The 16338-nt window shown below is 33.3% G+C and overlaps 2 protein-coding genes and 1 pseudogene across 3 annotated transcripts; 2 read left to right on the top strand and 1 right to left on the bottom strand.

The window, feature by feature from the left end:
• Positions 1-1548: 1548 nt before the first annotated feature.
• Positions 1549-4977, top strand: CYP76G1 (cytochrome P450, family 76, subfamily G, polypeptide 1). Of its 2 annotated transcripts, none has more exons than XM_020691349.2 (3): positions 1549-1637; positions 2364-3280; positions 4229-4977. In XM_020691349.2, the coding sequence occupies exons 2-3, from the start codon at positions 2366-2368 to the stop codon at positions 4847-4849; spliced, it is 1536 nt and encodes a 511-aa protein (XP_020547008.2). In that variant the 5' UTR covers positions 1549-1637; positions 2364-2365; the 3' UTR covers positions 4850-4977. The 2 variants fall into 2 exon arrangements, with proteins under 2 accessions (XP_020547008.2, XP_011101481.2); XM_011103179.3 differs by lacking the exon at positions 1549-1637 and adding an exon at positions 1640-1761.
• Positions 4978-8059: 3082 nt separating this feature from the next.
• LOC105179550 (iridoid oxidase-like) lies at positions 8060-9218 on the top strand (annotated as a pseudogene).
• Positions 9219-10477: 1259 nt separating this feature from the next.
• On the bottom strand, positions 10478-12741 carry LOC105179551 (protein PSK SIMULATOR 1). The gene is made up of 2 exons (XM_011103201.3): positions 12532-12741; positions 10478-12246 (listed from the first exon to the last, which is right to left on the bottom strand). The coding sequence occupies exon 2, from the start codon at positions 12203-12205 to the stop codon at positions 10517-10519; it is 1689 nt and encodes a 562-aa protein (XP_011101503.2). The 5' UTR covers positions 12206-12246; positions 12532-12741; the 3' UTR covers positions 10478-10516.
• Between the last annotated feature and the right edge of the window lie 3597 nt (positions 12742-16338).

The following is a 16338-nucleotide window of genomic DNA, read 5'->3' as shown; positions in this document are numbered from 1 at the left end:
TGAATATATTATATTTATATTTGTAGGATTTAAACTAACAACTTTATCAATTAAGTAAGACCTCGTCGGCCATTGTTCAGATCTTTCATATCATGAAAATGTCCCGACTGCCTGATACAATATCCTGTTCATTTTTTTTTTAATTCTAAATTTTAGATAATTTTTCTATTAAATGGCCTAGAGTAAGAGCGAAATTCTGCAAATTCTTGAGGTAAATACCAAAAGCGTCTTTCGAATCATGAAAGTTATTCATATTTTAAGTTCTATGTATACCTAGTCTATTTATTTTATTTTATTTCTTTAAAAATTTTAACATTTATTTATTTACTGATAAAAATCATATACCCGATTTTGCAATAATTGGGGTGGGTTCATCAATGAAATCGAGATATCAATAAAAAGTAAATAAAATAAAATGATCGACACCACTTTTATCAATTATTTGATGGACCATGAGACGCTCGTTTACTTTAGGCTTAAATGCAATTTTTGTTCAGTATTTTTTTGCATTTAATATTTCAATCTCTTATGTTTTTAGAATAACAAATAAGTTTTCTAATTTTTTAGATTTTTTGTTATTTTGATCCTTAAATTCCTAGAGTTTGTAAATATTATATAAAAAAGCATGTCATTCGTAAGTGCTTTTTTTAAAATTTGGGGAATTTTGTTTTCATCGATCAATTTCTACCAGAATAGAAGCAAATTTTTGGTCCTATATTTTTGCATTTTGATGTTTTAATTCTTTATATTTCCAGGCTAGCAAATAAATTTTGTAACTTTTAATTTTTCGTGATTTTTGTTCATTAAATTGACTAATGGGAAAAAAGGGCCCAAATTAAAAAAGCACGTGCCAGATGCATGCTTTTCAGACAATTGAAGGACCAAAAGTTACAGGATAATCCAGGTAGGAGGTCGAGATTGCTTCAAGGATATCCCAGATGAGGTATATAACTTGAGAAAAGAAGAAATCGTTAGGATTGTTGGAAGGTCCCCAACTAAGATCATCCGATGCTTAAGTTGGCTCGAGATTGATCATCCGATGCTTAAGTTAGCTCGAGATCGAAACAAAATAATTCGAACTGAAAATATTTAATGCGGGTGAGTTATAATAAATGCTTCTTGCCATAAATAAAGCATAATAAAAATATTTATAGGGCCAAATATACCTACTTGCTTGGTTCACATGGCATCAACTTCAGCTAGGTATAGTCAGACAATCAACGACCTTAATCTATGGTTATTGAAGTGGGTTGGGTTGACCAAATCGATCCAAAATGGATATGTCTGGATCCTATGAAATATATGTGGTATTTTCTTTTAGGAAAATTTGTTGATAATTATCATATATTTTTATCAAGAATCAACTTTAGAAATATAAATGCATAAAACACCAAAATGCAAAAAATAAAAGTCTCTGTTGTCAACTTAATACCCAAAATCCATATATATGTATATATATATACATCGTAGTTGATTGGGATCGCGCACCAATAATTTGGCTATTAGCATAAAAGGCGGTGTTAGCGTATTATTATGATTATATGATGACGATGATAGAAAGAAAACAAAAAAGAGAGTCGAATAGTCGTGTGAGGATGAAGATGCGATTTTGCCTCATTATTATTCAATCGTCCCAGGTACTATATATAATTTCCTATTGGTCGATACACCAATATTGTAAAACCTTAAGATACACAAACACCACTCATCCACACGTGAAATTAACCAAATCCTGATTCAACTATATGCTTTCAGCTGCCGGTGAGTATATATACATATATATATGTGTATGTATATATATATGCTTTCTCCACTTTTCTTTTGGATTTCCGTATTTAAAAGAATCGTGACTCTTGAATTATATATGATGATATCAGTATTTTATTTTGTATAATTTGTATTATTATTATTATTATTATGATTTACGATCCATTATTTGAATAAGTGGGTGATGCCAAATTTTTGAGACGTTTATATTTGTCGAGATTTGAAAATTTGGGGTAAATTGGAATATTTGGTGGGGAATTCTAAGGAAGGGGGGAAATATATATTTCTTCAAATTTTGAGTACACTTGAACAAAAATGTATAACGATCTCCCTTTTTCATTGCAATTCAAGTTGCATTTTTATAGGGAAAAGGAAAGGTTGTGAACTTGAGTTTATAATCAAATTTTGTTAATTGATGGAATAGATTGAATTACTTATATATTTGAATATTCAAGAATTGATATAAGGGCGAGTTCTCTTTTACAATAGTTGTTTGCAAACTAGAAATTGTGGCAGTGGTAGTTAGTTAACGTTCACCAAAACTTTTCCTTCACTTGGACTTGGGGCTGATTCCAACTAACTTGTTACAATTGAAGAGATGGACTACGAGATTGCGGGCTTAGTTATGGCTTTGCTATTATGGGCGGCGACATGGGCGTTGCTGGCCCAGCGCAGACGCCGCCTACAGGAAGAGCTAGGGAGGCTGCCGCCGGGGCCACGGCCCTGGCCGGTGGTGGGAAACATTTTCCAGCTGCTAGGGGCCGCTTCTGCCCCACACCAGTCATTTGCCAAATTGGCCAAAAAACACGGTCCCGTGATGACACTCCATCTGGGCTCCATGACCACGGTGGTGATCTCCTCCAGCGAGGCGGCCCGCGTCATGTTCAAGAACCACGACGTGGTTTTGGCGGGAAGGAAGATATACGAATCGATGAAGAGCGAGATTGGCAACGAGGGCTCGCTCATCACAGCCCAGTACGGCCCACGCTGGCGGATGCTGCGGCGACTCTGCACGACCGAGTTCTTCGCGGCGGCCCCCCTGGACGCCATGCGCGGTGTCCGGGCCAAGTGCGTCCATCAAATGGTGCAGTACATAAGAGACGCGGCCGCCAACGGGATTGGTATTGATGTCGGGAGATTCTTCTTCTTGATGGCGTTTAACCTCATCGGGAACCTGATATTCTCAAAGGATTTATTGGACCCGGAATCGGAAACGGGAGCAAAGTTCTTCTACCACGCCGGAAAAGCTATGGAGTTCGCCGGAAAGCCGAATGTCGCCGATTTCTTACCGATGCTAAAATGGGTTGACCCGCAGGGGATACGGCGGCGGACCCAATTTCACGTGAAACGGGGATTTGACATTGCTGGAGAGTTCTTGAAAGAGAGAATGGAGAAGGGATCGTCTGTTGAGAAGAAGAGAAGAGATTACTTGGACGTGCTGTTGGAATATGGGGGTGATGGTGAGGAAGAGCATGTTGGTTTCGCTCCAACAACCATCAATATCATCGTCTTTGTAAGCATCTTACTCCCTAGATTATGTGTTTATTCTCATTCCTCTCTTGTTTGGAGGATAAAAATCCATTTCTTTTCTTTTTTTTTTTCAGAAAATCATCTTTTCTTGATATTACTTTTATTATCAAATCTTTATAATTAATGTTTATATACTATTTTTAAGAGCGTGATGAGTTGATGATGTTTTTATTTTCATAAATATAAAGGTATAATTGTTTTGGGAAAATTGTAATTTGAAGTACCAGGGAGTGCTAATTTTTGTTTTATATGATTTTTTTTGGCAATTTTGTTCAATGATTTTGAAAATTTCGCTGAGGTTAATATGGGTGGAGTGCGCTAAAATGATTGAAAAAGTGCACGAACCAAATTAATTGGTTGTACTTTTCTAGCAAATTTTGGTTGTTTTTACCCATAATGTGCAAAAAATTTTAAATTATGAAAATAAATACATTTAGGACAAAAATGCACCACTATTTTTACAAAACTAAAGTTACAGTTTTCCTTGAGGGTGCATATTGTTTGATCGATTTAGATTTGAGAAAAGGATTGAGAGAAAGAAGTTTAAATGACTTCATTTGAAAAAAAAAATAAAATCCATTAATATTTAATAAAATATAGTTCCAAATTAGAATTGATGGAAGGATTTGAATCCTTTAAATTATAATTATTCAAATAAATTCTATTGATTTATTATTAAGAATTTGAAATACACAATTTCAAATATTTCCATGCAATTTAATTGTTTTATACCTAATTAATATCAAAAGAGAATAATTATAAGATTTTTCTTTTGTGAAATTATAATAATCAAATTCACCAACTTTGAGGGATTTTTTTATTATTATTATTATTAACCTTTAATAACATTGTTTAAAAATATTTCATCATAAAGGAATTATGCATGGTGCTGGAAAACTTGATTTAGTAATTTTTTCACTGAGTTTTCCAGGAGATGTTCACGGCGGGGACAGACACCACCACCAGCACACTAGAGTGGGCGATGGCGGAGCTCCTCCACAACCCTCAAACCCTCCACAAAGTCCAGGCCGAGCTCCGAACCGCAATCCCACCTGGAAAAAAACTTGAAGAAGAAGACTTGGAGCACCTCCCGTACCTGAGAGCAGTCATCAAAGAAACGCTCAGACTGCACCCACCCCTCCCCTTCCTCGTCCCCCACATGGCCATGGATTCTTGCAATATGCTGGGCTTTCACGTACCCAAGGAAACCCAAATTCTTGTAAACGTTTGGGCAATCGGGCGGGACCCGAAAACCTGGAAAGACCCGTTGGAGTTCAGACCCGAGAGGTTCTTGGACCCTGACATGGCGGCGGATTACAAGGGGCGCCATTTTGAATTCATACCATTCGGATCCGGGCGGCGGATCTGCCCGGCTTTGCCCCTGGCCTCTCGCCTGATGCCGCTGACGTTGGGCTCAGTGCTCCACGCCTTTGATTGGGTTTTGGCCGACGGACTCAAACCGGCGGAAATGGATATGAGGGAGAGAATGGGAATTACACTGAAAAAAGCTGTTCCGGTGAAGGCCATACCCGTTCCTTATGTATGTTTATAAATAAAATGGAAGTTGTTTTGTAAATTTGAATTATGTGTAAAATAAAACATGCAATAAACACATGGAGAATGGAAACATTGTAATTTTGGCCATGTAATTACGATATGGTATTATTAGTCGTGTACGAATCTATTTTATCGATTGTATTTTGTAATTTAAAAAATTTAAAGGATCAAAATGGTTATAATTTGCTAAAATGATCGAAAAGTGTACCAAATTAGGTTGATTGCGTGCATGTTACGTGTGAAAAAATTATCTCAGCAAATTTCGAATATCATTTTTGTACTCAATGTACTAAACTTTTAAAATTATAAAAAAATTTATCGACATGAATTCATACAAAATTAAAAGGAGTAATCGTTACAAGATTAAAATTATTGTTGGATATAACCACCAGTGGTAAACCACAAGAATAGTAGTCCTATTAAACTATTGTAGAGAATCATGGATCTGTAAAACCCTTATACAAATCAAAATTACAAAATCAACAAATATATCTATAGATCTATGAATAAAAGAATGTATATATATATATATATATATATATAAGTATTTACAAATCTACAAAGAACCACGTCCGATAAAGTGAAATAGTAAAGAGGCTGGCTCAGGGAGCCAAACCGGAGAGGGAAGCCTGTGCCACTAAGGCCAACAACCTCACACAGTTGCTTAAAACCCAAATTGTAGTCTATAAAAGACCACTCACAACCACTTTAAATTACCACTTAAAAATGAGTTCACAAAGAACTTTTTCAATCGGAGCAAGAGAGAAGAAAAAGTTTCTTGTTAAGGGGATAGCATTACCAAAGAACCACCAGAGATATTTATAGAGGCCAGGTTCAAATATCTGAGAGAGAAAAATTGAATATCAAAGAGAGAGAGAGAGTGGAGGAGGAAGAAACCGAGAAAAGAGAGAGAGAGATAGAAAATCTGTGGCGAGAAGGAAAAATGAGAAGATGGTGGAAATGGATTAGCGTTGAGGTTTTGCTAAAAAGGGGAATATAAATATAAGACAAATTGTGTTGGGTGAGTGGACTGAGTTGATAGAGTGGGTTGAGCCAATAAGTGGACCGAAAAGGTAGAGTGGGTTGAGCCATCCAAATGGATGTTTGGACATTCTGGGCTAGGTCTATCAAAAATTGATCGTGGCCATTTTTTATATCAATTACAATATTTTTCATAGAAAAAAAATATATATATATATTTAGGGAAACAAAAGGTGGGGGGGGGGTTGAATTCTGTTTTTCGTTAAGAGTTCTTTTTGTACATGATCAAGACATGCATACACGAATGATGATATTACTTAACAACTTTAAAATTTTCTAACACAAAACCCAAAAATACAATGATGTTTTATGTAGGTGAATTATGAGTTCTTGAATTAATGCATGATGAGAAAAGCTTGTACTCATGTAAATTGTAAGTCATTAGATGAACATATAATAATATTATTACATGTGATTTAACCGATGATAATTTATATAGATAATAACTATTTCCAAAGATTAATGTCAACATAGGTAGGGGAGAACTTTAATTTATAATTTTTCAAATAGAGAACTCATGTGTAATTTGTATAAAATCTGGGAGAACTTTGTAATTATTCAGTATTGGAGGAAAACGAAATGGACCTACTCTAGCATTTGGGGGAGAAGAAGAAAGGTAGATTGGGCTGTCCAAGAACATCAAATAGGCCCAACAAAATATATTATCTTCAAAATTAATCACATTTAGATTCTTTTAAAGATATAAAAAAAAATTATATATTTTTTTTAAAAAAAATAAAATTATACTTATTTTTATACTACTTTAATATTATTATTTTTCAAAGTCTGACTAATACATTCATTTGGAGTGAGGACGTCACCATTTTTAACTTTTTTCCCTAATAGATCTTGTCATGATCTCTGCCCTGACTTTAATTAATTTTTTTATGTAAATTAGATTTATTGAAACGGAATCAATTACCTAACGAGTCTTAATTATATTTATTATATAATTAATTTTTTTTTCAAATTATTATGCTAATTATATAGTAATATACTTATCATATTATTAATTAAAATTTAATTTAATTTATTTTTAATTTTTCTTCTAATGAATTATCTAATCATTAATTAAAGAGTAAATTACAACAAACTCTCCTGAGGTTTAGCATAATGACTAACACTCTCGTCGTCTAAAAATTATCAATTTCCTTAATTTTAACTGTATTCTACCCATTAATCAAATCTGTTAGATTTTCATCTATTTTTTATAATGAAGTGACTAAAATACCCTCGTAAATTATGAATTATATTTACTTACATTTTAGACGTTTTTGACTTTTTATATGGATGAAGTGGAGAATTTATTTTGCAATTTTTAAAATTTTTCATCCATTTTGTCTTTTTTTTTAAAAATAGTTTTTAAAATGTTTTTCCAAGAAAAAGGAAAGAAATAAAGCAAGAACAAAATTAATAAATTTCAAACTTTTGCTTAAAGTTATATAATTTTATCTAACATCAAGTAAAGTATTTATAATTTTTTCATAATAAATAAATATTTATAATTACGACCAATTTTAAAAAATAATATTTAAATATTAAGATGTTGATAACTTTGGCACGCCAATCATCACAATCAGACCCAAGTGCTGAGGCTGAATCAAACGTTAATTAAATGTTTTCCTCTTTCTTAGAGGCATCAATCAAATCTTATAATACGTAATTTGAGTTAAATTTCTTCTAAATCATATTAAAATATTTAATTTTAATTATCATGCTGTACTCTGCCGAAAGCTCTATATTTTTATTTTTATTTTTTAAAAAAATAGTGATAGTTACATTTGAATAATTTAAAATGCAAACTTATATAAGACGGAACGTTTTCTTATTTGGACATTTAGTTAAAATTTTGCAATCATTTTCAAATGTGTTTTATGATATTTTTTGAAGTCAGGATAATTCAAAATTTATACATTTTTTAATTGAATGAAAATGTATCATTGATATAAAAAGAACATCATATATGGTGTAATATGTTTACATCATATTTTGAGAAGAAGCTACTCAAGTATTTGGATAAAAATATTTTGATCATCAACTGTAATTTCACCCTTTTATCACACGTTTGAAGATGATGCAGTACAGTCGTATCATCTGCTAAAATATGAATCACCTATCCTCTCTATTTCAAATACATCCCTCAATCGTTCCTTGTTTCTTTTTTTATATATATATATATATATATATATATATATATAAGTTCCTGTACTCGAAAATGGCGTGGCTTGATTCACTAACCTGGTTCACCATCGTCTCTTTCTTGGTAGCTCTCATCTTCTGGTCTAAATCCAGGAGCAACTCCTCCAAACTCCGACCTCCTGGGCCACCCGGCTGCCCGCTCGTCGGCAACATATTCGACGTCGGGAGAATGCCCCACGAGAACTTGCAAAAGCTCAGATCCAAGTACGGTCCTGTTGTTTGGCTCAAACTTGGAACCCTCAACACCGTCGTCATTAAGGAGAGGCAACTTGGGAGAAAACAGGAATGCAGGGACTTCCTGGATGCCTTGTTGGAATATCAAGGTGATGGAAAACGGACATTTGATAAGCTGTCCGAGAAGAATGTCACGATTATGATCCTGGTATTAATTAGGGAACGTGTGTTTTTTCTAAGAGTTTAAACTTTTAGATTGTCGGTGCCCCTCTTTCACGAAGATTTCTATTTCCATGCAGGAAATGTTTTTTTGGTGGAACTGAGACCACAAGCGGTACAGTCCAATGGGCAATGGCGGAGCTATTACGAAATCCTAAGTCGATGAGTAGGCTGAAAACAGAACATTATCAGATCGTCGGTAAATCCAAAGCAGTTCAAGAAGACGACTTGAACGAATTGCCATATCTTCAGGCAGTCGTGAAAGAAACAATGCGATTGCATCCCTCTCTGCCACTCCTGCTTCCAAGAAACGCAATGCAAGACAGTGAATTCATGGGCTACATCATACCGAAGAACACAATGGTTATACTGAACGCTTGGGCTATCCACAGGGACCCTGATACATGGGAAGATCCATTTTCATTCTGGCCCGACAGATTCTTGAACTCAAATATCGACACAAGGGGCAACACTATGAGCTGATTCCCTTTGGCTCCGGCAGGCGATCTTGCATTGGAATGTTGTTGGGAGATACAATGATTAGCCTCACTCTAGCCAGGCTGGTACAGGCTTTTGACTGGGAGCTCCCGGGCGGTATCTCCCCGGAAACGCTGGATATGAGGGAGATGATGGGTATTTCACTTCGGATGCTCGTACCGTTGAAAGTGATTCCAGTTGACGCTCCTGTCAAACTCGATCTGAACTAAAATTCTCCCAACCTATGTAATAATTGATGTGTATCCTTTGCACTGTTTTATGCGACGTGTATGTATTAAATAAAACAGAAATTGAAATATATGGTCATCTCTCAAAACAATGCCGTGGAAACATTTATTAACACGAACCATGATTAATGATGTCTAAATACAATTTACCTCCTGTTATATTTGAATCATGCAAATAAATTCTTTTAAAAAAAAAAAGAATTAACAAATTATCCCTTATCGATAGTTAAGATAGGGGGTAATTTGCTTTAATTTTTAAATTTTAAAGATTAATTTGTTATTTCAGTTTTTACAGGAACTCTTTTACATATTTCTTATATTACAAAGAAATAAATTATATTTCTCTCGGTTAAATTGTATTCGTCTCTTCTTCATAAAAGACGCGTTTATTTTAATTAGTTATATTTTCATTTAATACTTTTAGTCGAGTTCTTTAAATTTGGGTAGGCCCGACAGTTTATTTTATGTCAAATTTATTATTGAACAGTGAAACCAGTTATATGAATAAAAGACATTTTTACCAACAAATAACTAATCAAAACTCAAATACTTTTCAAAAGTCTCAAAAGAAAAAAAATAAAATAGTGTTTTGGTTATTATATTTTATCACTGAATTATAATAATTAAAAAATTATTTTTTCAAGCATGTATGTATTTCACAAATTAAAAAAAAAAAATCAAACTGAAAAAGGTAGTTTTCATCTTATTTCCGTGTAAAAAGTGGAAGGGTATACAAGGAGGAAAAGTTTCAATCCTACCTTAGACTAGTGTATTCCATCTCTTCTGTAGAATACATTATCCCATAAATTAGATTATTAAGACATATTTAGTATTAATAACGGACTCTAATTACTATAAATAAACATATAATTATATATAAAAAATAATTTTATCATACTTAATCATACAAATTAAACGTGCCCGTGAAGCATATCTATAATCCCATTTACGTCAATAGAAACTAGATGAATGAAAGCATGAGGTTCATACATTAAAGGAATTTTTTTTTATCTAAATCAGATTTAATTGAATCAAATTAATTATGAAGTAAGTGTATGCCCATCACTGTCTACAACGCCCTTACTCCTACTATAAATCCAAGTCGTTGATTAATTTCCAGCACGTGGTACATTGATGTGACCATAACTTCCCGCTTTTCTTTTTCCCTTTTTATGAAAAAGTCTGAGTGAATTTTATTTCAATAATTATTATGAATTACATCATATTCTCGAAATTAGTTTAATTTTAATATAAAATTATGAATATAATGTTTTGTAATTCAATATTAATTACGACCAAGAAATCTATGACGACGTATGATCGATCGTCTTGTAGTACATATTATCCCTGGGAAACATATATCCATCATACGCCCTACTCCTGGAATGTTTCTGATTAAATTCTCTACCAAATCTAGAGAGGTAATTTAGGCCCATCAGAAGTTCCACAATTGCTGCCTCGGTCTCGACTTGGTTTGCAAAGTAAAGGGTCTGGACAAGAAGCACGTTCGACCCAGAAATCAATCTTTGCCTTTCAAAATTCCGCTCAGATTGCCATCTCACCATGTTGTGAGCAAGTGGAGACAGCCATTCCAATATCCTTGCCACTGCCAAGCTCCACTCAGCGACAGATAAAGCCAAAGTTCTGGGAAATGTCTTCAGCTTTGCTCTGAGAGAGCCTCTGATAGATGCAGGCAACATAGCATAAAGATCATCTCTTGCATTGGAGCTAATCAGGTGAGGTGATGAAGCCAACTTCTCGATCAATATGATGAGATTTGCATAGTGGAGAGCCAGTGCAGCATATCCTAGGGTAGATGGATGGGCGTTCATCAGACAACATTTAGAACTAAAGAAAGATACTTTAGTGGAACTTATGTTGCTGTATAAAATCGGAACATGTGCATCTTTGAGAGCAACGTCCTTTAACCTGAATGAGCTACTACATGATGGTGTGTAGTTCTCTACAACAGGAGATTTACTTGTGCTGGTCATGCATCCTGTGAAGCCAACAGGACCCAATATTCTAGTTTTCACTTGATGATGTTTCCCACAAAAGATAGATGAATGAGAACGATTATGGGATTTCCTGTTCTTTGATCTACTCTTGTCACCTCCGAGGCCCAAATTTGAAAATGACCTCCCTAAATGAACTGCAAATCTAGACGGGTTGGTTTCTGATGGATAAACCGATGTTTGCATGAAAGCGGAGATTGAACTACTACGAATCAGGCAATCACTTGTTACATGCTCGTAGCCATTACTTCCGTCAACATTTACAGCCTGTTTAGTCCCACAAACAAACTTGATTCTCTCAACAATCGTGAAAATAGATCTCAAGAGAAGTCGGATGACATACTCATACGTTCTGATCCAAGGAGACATCTCCTGAAAATTCTTCACTTGCTGGCGTTGCCACACTACTTTCTGTTGAAACTCCAGCAATTTCACCTGTCCTGAATCTCCACCAGCACGCATTCGCCTCAAATTCTGCTCAAGCTCAGCCAAAACTTCAAGCTCTTGATAGAGCTGTTCCGTTACTGCCACAAACCTCTCCATTTTCTTAACTTTCTTCTCCATCTTCTTGAGCTTATATCTCCATCCATGCCATTTGCGATCAATCTCGCTTGCATCATCAAAAACCCTCTCAAGGTTGTGGTAAACTGGCTCGGTGCATTTTTTCCCCAGCACAACAACCGACTTGAACACACTTCCCAAATTCTCAATTATCTCGGCAAGAGCAAGATCCATGAGATAATCGTCATCCCCCGAAACAAGCTTCTGAATGCCAACTGAGTCGGCAAACTCTCGTCTCAACCCAACAATCTGCTTCTCAGCAAGACACTTCCATATATTAACCACCTTCCACATCAACCGAGATATCTCAAACGCCATAATTCCTAACACAGGTCTCTCCGACTCCCGTGATATACTTTTACGTGAACTCTTCCATATATTACCAAACCATGTCTCTGTCACAGTTTCTCCCACCATCTCTCACAACCTAAGCAAACACCTCAACTAATACCATACCCCTGAATCAAAATTCAACCACGTACCGAGAATTAATGATTTTTACTCAAAATTGACGACAATAAACCATTTAAACGTAATTCAACGTCATGCTTCAAGAAAAACCCCTCCTCCAATCATTATTAGGGCTTGAATTTTCAATCCCGTTCTTCACCAACACTTCCCCGCAACTCTTAAAGCTTAAAATCAAACTCTTCTATTCTCCGAAGAGCAAAAATATCGGGAAAAAATTCAAAAGTTACAGCATAACAAAACAAGAATGTTGGCTGTAGAAACTCCAAACTCACCGTCCATTCGACCTCCGGAGCAACATTTTACGTTCAAGATCGCAATTTTTGAGAATGTAAGTTGAAGAGAGTGAGGTCAAGAACAAAGAGAAGCGAGAAAATTATTTTGGGAAAGGTGGGGGCACAGTCTGTTAACGGGCGCACCGCCGGCGTCAAATAGGGATGCCTGCTTTGACCGCATCACTTCGTCAAAAACTAAAGTGCGCCCAAACTTCGGCGCAAACTAACTAAAAAGATAAGTGTAAATCTTGTACTTTAAATTAATATGTAACTTCATTTTTATTTTATTATTATTATATTATTAGTACAATTCTTACAACTTACTAACAATAATCAATTTGACTCAAACAAAACAAAATTCGCAACTAATTGCTGTCTCGAGTCAAATGTTGTTGTCATGCACTCAACAAATGGAAGTGTGGGAGTTCAACTCTTCCCAATAAATGTAGCTATTAAGTTTTAAATCCTATTTATTAATATCAAAAATCCGTCTTAAAATTCGATTTATTTATTTTTAGACCAACAGTTTATTAATAGAACTGCACAATAGTATTAAAAAATGTTAGGACAACCTAAAAATTGATTATATTTTTTAAAATATCACGACTGAACTTTTCGACTTATTTTATATAACGTGCGCACTGTTGTTTCTTGAAATCATCAAAATACATATGGTCATTTCCATCATTTCCCTAACTCACTCTCGATTATCTTGAACTATAATACAGCCATGTCTTAAATGTTGATGAGATTTTATGTAATTTGAAATCTCAAAATTAAAAGGTTATTAATCATATATTAAAAAAAAAAAAAAAAGAACATAAAGAAATAACGATGGAAAGATGGGATGTATATTGAATTTAGTGTATGGTAGCATAGTGTACAATTAAAGGAGATGAGGACAATAGACCATTGCAGCTGCCTTTTGTCTTTTCCTACGTTTGTATTCCAGCTTCGTAGAGATTCAACGGAATAAAATTTGTAATAAAAAATTTAATTTGTTATATTGGTACTGAAGAATATTTAATGTGTATGTATCGCATCGATTTGACCAATAAATACATATTATTAATATATTACAGTGAGATAAATTCTTTTATATTTGATAGAACTCGAATTTATGATTTTAAATTTATTCATCTGCCCTCTATCAAATAATGTACTTAATTACATATAAATTGACTTCCTCAATCCCCAAAACAGAAGTATTCCATGTGCAAGAGCCCAAATCATATGTGGGCATTTTGATTTTTTTTTTTTAAATCTTGGGCTAAGAAATAGAAGCCCATTATACCTAGTTAAACCACATCACCCAATTTTCTGCAGGGGCAAAAGAGTGATTCTCCATCTGGAATTTTCATTTCATGCTTTTACCTCTATGTTCTACACACCTTTGCTTTCTTTTTTATTTTTAATATTAATTTAATATAATTTAAGAAAATAATAAATAAATAAAAAGATAATATGGTAAGAAAATTCTTAAAAATGATGAAATTTTTAAATGCGTCGTTATAACATAACGAAATGAACTTAAATGGATATTTAAAAATAAATAAAAAATTGATCTTTATTATTCATATAAATAAAGTTGAATATTTAAAAATAGTGGAGAAAAATTAATATTTATAGCATTATTACATTATCCGATATTGCACACCAGACCTAAAATGGAGGTGACCGTTTTACACTAGCAAAGGCATAATCCAATGTAATGGTGGGTGGCCAGTCATATAATGTAATTGTGTGCATAAATATTTCTTGGGATAACGACCCACAATCTAATTATGTCCCAATTTTATAATTATGTATGCATTTATAATATTTTATATGAAAGCAAATAGAGAAAACAATTAATAATGATTAATTACAACTAAACTCCCTTCCAAATAACATAATTACATTTTTTAACTCTAAAACACGTCCGCACATTTTGAGGTATGTGCAAGTCTGAGGATTTTTTAGTAAATTCATTAAAAATATTAAAACATGACTATTTTATTGAACGAACCAAATGAATCAAAGAGTAATTTGAATATTAAAGTTAATAAAATACTAGGGTTTTTTTTTATAATAATATAAGATATTTGTATTTTCATATGGGCTTAAAGGGGTGCTTGCAATCGATCTTACTTTTATGGTTATAAAAGAAAAAAGTTAAGAGTGTTCGAGAAAAAAAATTGACATGAATGAGCTTAATTCAAATAGATCAAAAGTATAAATCATAAATTAAATTGATATAGGTAAGCATCCCACATTGATGTTCAGACGAGGAATTTGAGTGGCTTATAAGCCCCAAAACCTCTTCTCCCCAGCAAGATTCTTTTTTAAAACAAAATTGTAAAACTCATGATATCGGAACAGACAATACCTTGCGCAACGATGCACTGATCGAGTCGCTAAAATAAGCACTTAAGTTATTTTCAAATCATTTTTACTAATACAACATTTTCAACTTATTTTTACTAAAGAGCTATAATAAGCACTTATTAATGCAACTACTCGTTAAATGTAATAATTATTAAAATTGAAGGGGTAAAGTGCAATCAATTTTTTGTGGAGGAAATGTAATTAAGTGTAATAATAAAGAAGTTGAAGTAAGGATTAGAAGTGATGGGCGTGAGGATTAAAGAATCAAATCACATGGTTATGGTTAGCCCAAAAGGGTTTATCATTCTGAATTATGTCACTTTAATTATCACACAGCAGCTTTATTTGAACCTCATTCAATTCTTCTTTTTATCTAAAAAAACATAAATAATACACACACATATATATATGTCTAAAGTAAATTACATTTTATTATTCTAACTATATTCGTTTTTACATTTTGTCATCGAATTTTTTTCATCAACTTACCATCTCAACTTTGTGAAATTTATACTTAATTTATCATATATGACTCTTCTTTTTGTTGATTTTTCTGTCGGAAAAAATATGGCATGTTGTACATATGTGAAAAATATCACATCATATAACCATTACATATCATATGTGCCACTGCATGTGATTTTTTTCGATAAAACTTTGTTGAAAAATATAAATGCAAAATTTCATAAAGTTGAGATGATAAATTGACACAAAAAAAAAAATTGAATACAAATGTATAAAAATCTCATAGTTTGAATGCAAAATATAATTAATCATATATTTAATAAAAAGAAAAGAAAAGAAAAGGGGGAAATTCATTGACAGTGCAGCGGTCCTACCCTCTTGCCCCCAAATAAATTAGGGTTAGGGTTAGGGTTTTCTTCTCTCTAAAGATTGACTGTTGATGACATTAATTATTAATTATTAATATTATTACTATTACCTTTTATGTATATATATATACGGTTCGATTTTATCAAGGCACATGGGGTGTAAGTCTTATTTAATTTTATTAGTTTAATGAATTTAAAGTTTGTAGCGGTCTACCCTCGAAACTCCCAAATAACTTATAATAAACCATTTTCTAGAGATTTTAGTAAGCCCCACATGCTAAGCACTTTAAATAACATTTATTACTATTTCCTCTACTTTATTTAATTTTCTTTTATAATCTAATCTATATATATATATACATATATATGTTACTATATTATACAGAGAGGAAGAGTTGTACGTTGAAATCCAGACTTATTACCACCTATTACTCTGATTTAGTGATTAAGGTCAAATATTGTCATATTCATAATATAGGTTCAAATCCTTATTAAAGTACGTTTATACCCATATATCGATTCCACGTAATTAAACATTAGTTCTTAGTGACAATAAGTTAGTTGTGGCTAAGGATCTTGATCGACACATAGCAAACGCGCAATTGTT

This window comes from Sesamum indicum, linkage group LG5 (assembly GCF_026168435.1).
Source record: "Sesamum indicum cultivar Baizhima isolate 11 linkage group LG5, ASM2616843v1, whole genome shotgun sequence".
Classification (NCBI taxonomy): domain Eukaryota; kingdom Viridiplantae; phylum Streptophyta; class Magnoliopsida; order Lamiales; family Pedaliaceae; genus Sesamum; species Sesamum indicum.
This window is presented reverse-complemented; position numbering and strand designations above follow the sequence as displayed.

Coding starts and splice junctions, on each gene's coding strand:
- LOC105179551 (XM_011103201.3), bottom strand. CDS start 12,205: ATGGTGGGAGAAACTGTGACAGAGACATGGTTTGGTAATATATGGAAG.
- CYP76G1 (XM_011103179.3), top strand. Junction 3,281..4,228: donor CCATCAATATCATCGTCTTT/GTAAGCATCTTA, acceptor TGAGTTTTCCAG/GAGATGTTCACGGCGGGGAC.